This window comes from Sinocyclocheilus anshuiensis, unplaced genomic scaffold (genome assembly GCF_001515605.1).
Source record: "Sinocyclocheilus anshuiensis isolate Anshui unplaced genomic scaffold, SAMN03320099.WGS_v1.1 scaffold659, whole genome shotgun sequence".
In the NCBI taxonomy this organism is placed as follows: domain Eukaryota; kingdom Metazoa; phylum Chordata; class Actinopteri; order Cypriniformes; family Cyprinidae; genus Sinocyclocheilus; species Sinocyclocheilus anshuiensis.
This window is the reverse complement of record NW_015549698.1, coordinates 499,293-510,396: the sequence shown is the minus strand read 5'-3', so window position 1 is coordinate 510,396 and position 11,104 is coordinate 499,293. Positions and strand designations below refer to the sequence as shown.

Genomic DNA, 11,104 nt, shown 5'->3' with positions numbered 1-11,104 from the left:
TAAATATATATATATATATATATTTATTTATTTATCAGTCTGGCGAGTAAACAAATAAAATTTACTAGCCAATGGCGATTCAATTGCCAAGGTGTTCGTAGAGGGCTGTACAGTCTTAGTTATCGTTTATTGACCTTATTGTCCTCTCGTCTTCGTCTCGTCTTAGTCATGGGAAAAAAAGCTCGTCAACGAACATTTTTCGTCATAGTCTTCGTTAACGAAATTAACACTATTCGGCACCGATAACTGATTAATGGAACTATTGGCAAAAATCCATGGCGAAAGTTTTCTGGGTTGTGTCCATTGCTGGAGCGGCTGAGAAGGGTCTGCTGTCAATATACAGTGCAAAAGCGGCCTCTGGAGGTGGAGATAAGACAATAGCCCCCCAAAATCTGGGACACCTCAGAAATGTAATTAACTTAAATGATTTTAGCAAATGGCTGCAATATAACAAAGAGTGAAAAATTGAAGGGGGTCTGAATACATTCCGTACCCACTGTACGTGTGCAGTGTAAATAAGGGGTAAGAGATTTATTCATTGTACAGTGTAGATAGCTGTACTGATTATAACAGGAGTGCTTTTTAAAGAGCATACTCGCACTGGGTGATGCTCTTTGGTAATGTAAATGTTGTTTGCTCGTTTTCTGTAGCTGCTTTTTGAATAACTGAGGAAATGTAAGCATTATAATTAGTAACTTACTATGTTTCTATTAAATTGTTATCATGTTAAATACAAATTCAGTCATGTTAAAAACATAAGGCTGCTCTTAGCCTTACGCTGGAGTTGGTTCACTTTCCGGCAATGAAACGAAGTAGTTAATTAAATAAATTAGGACGATAATATTGTGTATCAGTGATCTCACAGGCTGACGATAGGACGATATGACAATTGAGCATATTGCCCAACACTACACCTCGTGTTGTTTCCTGCCATGCCACAGAGCGCCATTCACATAGTTTTCCATTAAATTACATTATATTTGTCCCAAATTGTTGTTAAGGAGACATGCAAAGTATGCAAGGTAGTTTCAGGCTTCAGGAGCGTGGTTGGGAACCACTGTACTTTTGGATTCAGATCCACTGATTGGTGAGGCCACTAAATAACAGGGAATTCATTGTCATGTTCATGAAACTAGTTTGAGATGACTTTTGCTTTGTGACATGATGGAGGCAGGCACACAAGATTGGTAAATTGTGGCCATGATGGGATGCACATGGTCAGCAACAATACACAAATAGACTGGCTTTCAAGCAATGATTTATTGTTATTAATGAGCCTAAAGTGTGTCAAGACATTCCTCACACCATTACACCACCGCTAGCAGCCTGAACTGTTCACACATGGCAGGGTTAGTCCATGGATTCATGAGTTCAATTTTGAGATTCATCAGACCAGACTGGTTATGCAGAGTGGTTAAGTGAGTTAGAAGTGCTGCTCACTTTTTTGGCACCAAAGAGTAAACTCTTAAAATGTGTCAAAGTCCCAGGAGATGTCGTGTAGTCGTTTGTGTTTAGCAGCTGGTCTGGTCTTCTCTTTGGTTTGAGCTCAATAGCTTTGACAGGAACATACACCATGCAATAAAACAATGAATAATGATGTGTTCTGTTGTACCCTGCTAATGTCTATCACAAATGTTTTTCTCCTGCCCCACAACTGTTGTGACCCTTTTGGTCAACGAAAATTGCCCGGCAAAAGTTCTGTTAAGTTTGAATTTATAGTTCTTTGTTCTGATCCAGGGATGTAAAGGGAATTTGTAAACTGCGCAAAGAAGCTTTGGTAAACTGATCTTCTCGCATGATTGCTGTGTTGCCAGGTATACTGACACTGACTTATTTTGGAAAGACTTTATTTCAGTTAATCCTTTTTTATTCTTCCTTTAAAAACCTTTCCTTTATTCTTCCTAGAATATTTGATTCATTCTAGGTTCTTCTGAAATCATTATGACCAGTAGGGAAAGTGAAGTCTGGTGTTACTTATCAAACTGAAGGGCCATGGATAAATGCAGAAGTTATTAGTTAACCCTGCAACCTCTGACTATGATCAGACTGACGTTGCTAATGAAAAAATAGCTGAAAGTATTAAAACACAGCCGTTTTTAAATCAGACTCACTGTGCAAATGTATTAACCACTTGCACTTGCAGAGTTGCAGGCAGATCAAGTCAACTATGGAATCAGAATTAAATTATATAGGCAACACAAGCGACAGTGGCCCTTAGCGACAGGATACAGATGTGTCCAATGACACGACAAAGTCGAGAAAAGTTTATGCAAATGAGCGGCAGTTTTACCAAAAGGAGAGGTGTGATCTGCCAGTAAGATGAAGAACTTAATCATATCAGTCAGTGTATGTAGTCATTAAAAGCTTTTCATATTAAAATAAATCAAGGCTACCGCTGGAAATGGGCACCAGCCTGCAGTATTCGCCATTCAATCTGTAGGGCTGAATGGTTTTAGGGATCAAGACTGGTCGGCCTGTGGTGTTCAGCAACATGGTATGACATCTGTGAATGACATTTATGACTCTTATTTGGCAGCCAGTAGTGGGAACGCCCACTAGCGACCTAACTGTCAACTACTGGCGCCGTGTAGTGAAAAGTCACTGACTATCAACGGGGCGTTATGTGTGACCATTCAGAGGAGGGAACTAGGGAGGAAATTATGTATTGTTCTTTGAAGAATTCTAACTGTCTTACAAGAACATTATGGATGTTCTCAGTCATGAATATCATTATTGGAAGCTTTCCTCTCTAGAAAACGAGAAGAAAGTTGAGTACCTTATTTACCTACATCTAAAAGTTCAAAGGATTAATTTAAGGGTACATATAACTGGGTCATTGATGTTTAAGGATTTTCGACAGGCCAATTTTAAAATACAAAAAATTAATACTATCTATTGTAATTGTTCAAACATTAAGAATGTTGTGTACACATAAATTCATATTAAAATTTTAAATCAAGTGATTTTAGTGTTTTTTCATCTAGATGAATTGGTCATAGCCTTAAAAAATGTCATGTGGTGCGACCATGATTTATATTAAAATGTATTCATTTCCTTAGCATGCTTAACATTTTTTTTAGATGTTCTCAGTAAAGTGTTTAGAAACAAAGTGTTTTTGTAAATAATGATCTCCTATTTTTGTTCTATATTTATATTTACTATATTTTTCCTGTAAATTGCTAAGTGCAAATAGCTATAGATTATATTTACACTATTAAAATAGCAGGAATTTCTGCTGCAATTATCTGCACCTCAGTATTATAGTACATTATAAAACAATATGCTATATTTTTCCTGTAAATTGCTAAGTGCAAATAGCTATAGATTATATTTACACTATTAAAATAGCAGGAATTTCTGCTGCAATTATCTGCACCTCAGTATTGTAGTACATTATAAAACAATATGCAATAACGTATTGTGTAAATTATAATTTTAATTCAAATTATTAAATGGATGCCACCTTATTGGGACAATAAAGCCCTCCCTACACCTACCCTAACCCTACCCGATACTTTTTCAATGTTTTGATTGATTTTTATTGAAAATAAATGCTTTTCTGATGTGATATGAGATTTGAAAGATAGGGAAAAAAGTTCGGCAAAAGGCGTGTTCGAACCCGGGTCGATCACGTCAAAAAGACTGAGGTACGTGCTTTACCAGCTACGCCACTGGAGCTGATGTTTGACAGCCGTCTTTTGTAGTGTTGACTAGCCCAATCACACGTTGGTGGGCGGAGTTAGTGTAAATAGCCTCTGCCAACAAGGCGGGCTATTTGCACGTAAAATAGAAATAGAATAGAAGTGTAAATAGACACTCCGTTAAAAATCTATTTAAAGAGACTTTTAGCATATGGTGAGTGCAGCATATGGCATTAACTGCAGGCATTTCTTTAGCCCCAGTTATTTCTGAACTTTGCCCAATCTTGGCTGCTCAATTGACCCTTTGCCATGAGTTTGATTAACAGACGATCTGACCAATTATAACGCTAAATCCGTCATTTTTGTCCGACAAGCAAACCAGACAAGAGAGTAGATTAACATCGGTGGACTTGAACTTGAAAAAATGGTGTGTATTGACGTATTTTCACGGTTGAAACAAGATACCTTCTGATGTTCATTCAAGTTTATTTTGTGCTAAAACTAGTTAAGATGAAGAGATGATCGGTTCGTGTGCCTTGAACTGAGGCGCTACAGCGATCTGTCACGACACATTAAAGAGCCACAAAACAGTATTTATTGTTTGAATTTCTTTAAAAAAAAAAAGACAAATTTGAACTCTCGGAGACTTTGTTCCAAAAGTAACCTGTCTTGTATGTCAGCGCATTGTCAGTGTCGTCTTTGCTCTGCAATGTATTTTTCACTGCATGAGAACATGATGCGTGGCATAAAAGTGCCATGGTTTGACGGACATAGCAACAGTAACTAAAGGGGCGGGTCTTTGTGAAGGGTCGGTTTAGAGTTGCTGGCTCAGGTTCTGAGATGACAGCATGAACATCGTTCTTGAGGTAGATGACATCTGGAGTAGATGACATTCTTACAGGCACAGAATTGGCCACCTAAACAAAAAAAGCTAGCTTCCCACTAAAGGCCACTATTGAAATTATAATAAAAATAAATACTTGTAGAAATAACTTAATATTCATTGTTTTTTGAGGTCATACCACATGATATTCAAATGTGGTAACTACATCCCAGCCGTTAAAAAGGTAATTTTTTTCCAAATGTGAAAGATGGTTACAAACATGCTTGATGCTTCCATGGGTCCTTGGCAAATTTGTATATGATGCAACGTCCTATCTTTGAATGGATTTCAACATAAAAGTCCCAAAATGGCAGTTTCTTGATGGTCGCACCCCATGATATTTCATGAAATGGACATCATCAGACAAAGTTTGTTTGTATAATATGATGGAAATATAAATACAAATGCTTTGCAATTTTATACAGGATTACAAAACACTTTGGAAATCATGCCAAATAGTGCAGAAAAGTAATCTGAATAAATTTAGGGCAATTTCAAAGATGTTTCCAAAACAGCAGTTATGGCCGGACAGTCGCACCACGTGATATTTTGACACTTTGAATAACAGAAAAATTGCAAATAATTAATGTTTTTTGAAAAGTTAAAGTGAGTACATACATGGGAGAGGTACTACTTATATATGGTAACTTTTGTATGCATTTAAACCAATTTTTAACTGAAAAAATGCAATCGGACAGAAAATTTAGGCATTGACCCAACTACTAATATACACCTTTTAGGGATAGGTAAGGTACAACTTTGTCCGTTTAAGGAAGCTGTTGTACCCCTAAAGGTCCAATTTTGCACATTTTTCTGACAGTGCAGGAGGTCTTGCATGCATTACTGTGTTTAATGCAGAGGGTTAAAAAGAATGCCTCTAATTACATTATGCAGACACACTTCCATGTGATCAGTTTGTGAAGAATGTTTGTGACCATGCCCTTCGTAGGAAGCTTAAGCATCTTGTCTGTGGTGAATCTGGGTCCAACTTTTTTTAATCAACCCTATTAGGATGGAATTTGAGGACGTGGCATTGAGTAGTTGGGACTGCAGTCATTGTGCATCGTCAACTTACTGAGTTTTTGCATTGTGCTGCTGCCACATGATTGGCTGATTATAAAATCGCATGAATAGTAGGTTTACAGGTGTTTCTGAAAAAGTGAGTGTATAAAGTGCTGAATTTCAGCTGAATAATTAAGATGTTCAGTAAATAATTATATTTAATAATATTAATAACCGCAATTATTCCACCATGTCATTTTCAGTAGCCCCCAAAAGGTTTTGGATGATTTAGTGAAATGTCGTTGTATTACAGCGGTGCTTTATGATGCGAAAGATTGAGTTTTAAGAGTTTCCTATAAACACAATGTTTTACAACCACAAAATGGTGCAATATTTTTTGACTTCATTATCAACTCTAGATTTTTTTCGATTTTATTTTTTCAAATTTTGCTTAAAATGTGCTCGTCTTGATTTAAAATGACATATTTTTTTTTGCTAATATCACTTAAAATGTAACAAGTACTTTTTGAGGCAACTGTAAGTCATTGACCTAATTTCATACATTTTTGCCCTAAAGCATTAATATAGAATTCAGGGGATTTGTCACATGCAAGAGTATATGAACTATGTAAACAGCATCAAATGTTACTTAGCCACTTGGTGCACTTCTGAAATCTGATTGGATATGTATTGAAAGTTGCCCAGGCTGGTGAAGTTTGTAGAATTGCTAGATAGTCAGTGGTGAGAAAACAGTCTACAACAGTCTGTTTGGAGTAAGCCCATAAATCAATCTGACAGCATGAGTTAAACATTGTCTGTGGAGACCACAGTTGTGGGGATGTTTCTCAGAGAGAACAGAGGAATTCTTTGAGAAAGATTCAGAGCATAAACTACCAGATTATGGTGCAAAAATCGTTTTCTTAATCGGTAGCTTTGTCTTTTGTTGAAACATACCTGTTAAACAAAACTGTGTAAGATAATGGGTCTTTTTATAGAATGTATTTTAAATATTAGTGCATTTTGTTTTGTGGCACTGGCAAATCATTTTTGCAGTTATTTTAACACTCTGAGACCCATGTGCCAAAATGTATTTAAAAAAAATGTATTTTGTATGCAAAAAAAAAGTTGGGTTTTGAGGGTACTAAAAAGTTATAACAAGTACTTTGACTTCCTTGAGAAGTCTGAAAGAGCTTATTTTGTTGGCCTTTCCTGTGCATTAGAAGACTGAAACATGTATGTTTATCTTCATTAGGCTATGCTTGAAGTCCGATATCATTCTTGCAGTGTGTCTCTGAGGACAGGCCAATATTCTGCCTGTGAGGAGGTTTTGCAGTGCTTGCCAGAGTGGTTCTTGGTGTTCTGCGAGAAACCCAGCTGAACAGCCTTAATGGCAATCTTATCCAGTCTGACACAACTTGAGAACATCTGCTAGCATTAAAGGAGGAATCCCACAGTTTAATACTTCGAATTATGGTTTATTTAACAGAAAGAAGCCAAAACTCCTCTTCAGTTCATTCAGGAATGTTTATTAAATATAAAAATCTGTAAAGCATGGGAAAAGTAGGCTCTCAATACAATGAATTTACTTCATTGAATTTCTGTTTGTCTCTGCAGGGAAGATATTTAAGTCAGTGCCAGGAAAACTGATCAAAGAGGTAAGAATTTGGATGTTGTTTTCTGTATTATTTTCACTTTTGAGGCACAATGAAATCAAAACGTACTCTATTTAATTTTTACATCCACTTCATGCTGGCTACCGCTGGTTCAGGCCCCACACGGAGAGGTTTAAAACACAAAGACAAAAAAAAAAAAATCTATTACCAAAATTTGACTTGATCCACCCCATAGCTAAAATCTTCCCAATAGTTAGCTCAATAATGTAATGCCAGTTAAGGTCAATAAAAGTCGAAAAAAACTCGAAAGTTGACAGTAAATGGCAGTTATCCCAGCCTTGATTTCTTTAGATTTTATGTATCTTATGGGATGAAATAACTATAGTTGTTTTGCATCAGGTGTAATATAAATAAAAGGATAAAATATCGGACACATCTGTGTTCTGATAAAGGACAAATACAAGTTGTTTTTTTTACTTTTTAAATTTCTCACAAAATTTGAAAAGCATAGAATGATTTTAATATGACTTGATGTTTATTCTTGCCGATTTTCTCCAGAAAGGGCAAAACCTGGAGCCGTTTATCCAGTCGTTCTTCAGTTCCTGTGAATCCCCCAAACCCAAACCCAGCAGACCTGAGCTCACCATCCTCAGCCCCACTGCAGAAAATAATAAAAAGGTGTGTTCACTACTCAAAGCACTTTTATTTTAATAAAGGCTTTTTTCTTTCTTTCAGAAAAATATGCTCTTAAGCCTCGTACACACCGGGACGATTATCGCGCGCGCTTATCGCCGACGTTTTTCGACGCGTCTTTTTGTGTTCATACCCAAGCGATTTTCGCAGGCGATGAGCCGAGTGAACGTGCAAATTCACTCCCTGACATTAGATGGCTCTTACTGAAAAACAGGAATACCCCGGTACACATCGAATCCTATTTGATCTGCAATTCCTCTCCATAACAACTCCCTCTTATCGAGATTTTTGTAGTCGCTGTCGCATTTGTCGTAAAGCCCTTTGTGTTCAGACACCAATGAGACCAGCAGCTCTACATTCATCTTGCCTCGATGCATCTTCTTGGTCTACTTACTTCCTCTTCGTCGTTAGGTATGAAGTGTGCTCGGCAAGACCGTTTTGTGCTTGAGTGCCACCAAGTCGTGTTTTACTGTAACTTCAGCAGCTCCAGGCACGTGAACAAAAGTGGCAATCTCATTGGTCGGCCAGTTTTTGACGCGGCGCGTCAAACCAAAAAAACAAGCCCGAGGCGTTTTTTTAAAAATGACGCTTTTACGCCCTGCGTTTTGCCCTTTGTTTAGTCACGAGGCGTTAAACGTCGGCGATAATCGCACGCGATATTCGTCCCGGTGTGAACAAGCCTTTAGAATAGTTCTTGTGTTTTGTTTTGTATCTTGTAATGTATTAGAATCCTTTACATTTGAGAATTTGATATGGACAACAAATATGTTCTGGTTGCCAGTCTCTACAAAAGTACATTTAAAACCATTGTAGCACATGTATATCTTACAAAAAAAAGTCTGAACACATCTGCTCAAAACACAATTTTTCATAATTATCTGCACTTTCAATTGAAGATCACTTAAGCTTAAAATTTGCTCATTTACAGCAAGGGCAGGGACATTTTCTCAGCATTGATAATATTTATATTAGCCTTATTACTGAAAAGATGATGATTTTTCTTTCTTCAAATTTTGATTGAATTTATTAAATTGTGAAATATAGACGTTTTGAAATCTTTGAAGGTGCAGGTCAAATATATTTTTGGGCTAAACCTTGTAGGTGATTGAAAGATGTATCAGTACAAACCGTACTCAAATGATCGTTTTGGAAATCCATCATTCAAAAAGAAAGAAAGAAAGAAATCTTGAATTGACTGTCATGTTGTCTGTGTTATCTTCAATACTGGAAATAACTTTTCCACTCATGCCATTTTAGCTGTTCAACGAGCTGTACAGAAACAATGCCAATCTGCCAGAGGGCCTGGAGAGAAAACACAACCAGAACTACTTCATGGAGCTGATGGAGGTTGATGGAGTATATGACTACATGATGTACATAGGTAAGTGAATGTAACTAAACTTTTTTTTCATCGTAACACTTTAAAAAAGTTTTTTTTTTTTTTTTAATATGAAGTATGATTACTAAAATCAGAGCAAACACATCAAGTATCTTTTCAAAGTCTTATTAAAGGAAAAGTTCATAAAACATGAAAATGTACTAGTCTGTTTGATCTTATTTTTTTTCCAAAGAACACAAAAGTAACAGCTCATGATTGGCCCACGCAAGTGTGTCCATACGACTCGTGCACTTTTCTCCTGAAGTCACATGACTGGTTTGTTTTTTTGACTCAGGTCGGGTGGTGTTTCACATGCCTGACTGGCTGCATCACTTTCTGAGCGGAGCTCGTATTCTCTTGAAGAGGACACTAGAGGCGTATGTAGGCCATTATTTCCAGGTCAAACTAGAGCAGATCATGCAGGAGCATCGCCTCGTCTCTCTCATCACTCTGTTGCGAGGTTTGTGTGCTCCAACTTTATAAAATCATATCTTCAAGTTCTTCAATACCTAATAGCCATTATACACTCTAAAAACTCAAATATTGCCTAAATGCATCATAAACAACTTCTACATAGACAGACAGACAGAATAGCGGTTACAACTCCAATTCCAGAAAAGTTTGGACGTTTTGTAAAATACAATACAATTCTCTTTGACTTCTATTTAATTGACAAAAGATTTCCAAAGTTTTCGCTGACCAACTTAAATGTATTTTGTAAATATGAACAAATTCTGACGGCTGCAACACACTCCAAAAAAGTTGGGACAGGGGCAAAATAAAAGTGAAAAAGGCTATAGAATATCCAAGTTAAACTGTTTTGTAGCACAGTAAGCATGTGAACTGGTAATAGGTCAAGGTATCATGTTTGGGTATAAAAAGAGTATCTGAAGTCTTTGCAAGCAAAGCTGGATCATGGCTCATCACTTTCTGCCAAATTTCATGAGAGAAGTGTGAAACAAATCGCATTTCTCAATGCAAAATCACAAAGAATTTAGGTCTTTCACCAACTACCATACATAATATTGTGAAAAGATACAGAGAATACAGAGAAATCTCAGTATGTGTAGGGCAAAGCAGGAAAGCTCAGGTGAAGGTGCTTGACCTTTGAGCCCTCAGATGGCATTGCATAAGAAACCGTCATGCTGTGGTGTTAAATATAGCCACATGTGCTCAGGAGTACTTCAGAAAGCCACTGTCATTTACCACAGTCTGCTGCTGCATCAAGAAATGCAACTTGAATCTCTGTTACTCCAGGAGAAAGCTATACGTCAACTCTGCAGCGATGCTGCCGGGTTCTCTGGGACAGAGCTCATCTCAGATAGTCAAAAAGACAGTGGAAATGTGTGCTGTGGAAAAATGTCCCAGCTTTTCTGGAACTGGGGTTGTAGTTTGTTCTTGGATGCATGCCATTAGTACCTTATCTGCCTTATTTCAAGCACTTCCTTCCACTTCACTTAAACATACACTCTCTGACTACTCAACTCGAGAACTTCCAATACTCAAAATGGATCCAATTGATCTGCAACCTAATAGAAGGGATGTTTCAGGCAGCTCTCTATCCCAAAATGCAATTACATTTGTGAAGTCACAGCAGATCGTGCTTAACCCACACAGCTCTAGTGTATGATAAGGGTTTTACATCGTTATTTTGGTTTATTGTATGGGTAGATTTGTCTTCTTCAGCTGATCAGATTCTGCACCTCTGCAGATGCGGTTTTCTGTGAGAGCACAGAGGAACGCTCTCCTGAGGACAAACAGAGACGAGCCAAGCAGACCTTTGAGGAGATGATGAACTACCTGCCAGGTACCTCATAACAGCTGCAGCTATCAGCCCCGTTTAAAGCCAGACCTCTTGAGCACATTTTTAAGATCTGTTTATGGTTACGTGTTG

General features: G+C 37.4%; 1 protein-coding gene across 2 annotated transcripts in view; it reads left to right on the top strand.

Annotated features, from left to right (window-relative positions):
* LOC107660509 (sorting nexin-14) overlaps positions 1–11,104 on the top strand; it is a 47,477-nt gene that overhangs the window by 34,921 nt on the left and 1,452 nt on the right. For both annotated transcript variants that reach the window (XM_016449829.1, XM_016449828.1), the window contains 5 exons: positions 7,141–7,181; positions 7,698–7,817; positions 9,090–9,213; positions 9,506–9,670; positions 10,922–11,017. In XM_016449829.1, the coding sequence (XP_016305315.1) occupies positions 7,141–7,181; positions 7,698–7,817; positions 9,090–9,213; positions 9,506–9,670; positions 10,922–11,017 (546 nt within the window). The remainder of the gene's footprint in view (positions 1–7,140; positions 7,182–7,697; positions 7,818–9,089; positions 9,214–9,505; positions 9,671–10,921; positions 11,018–11,104) is intronic.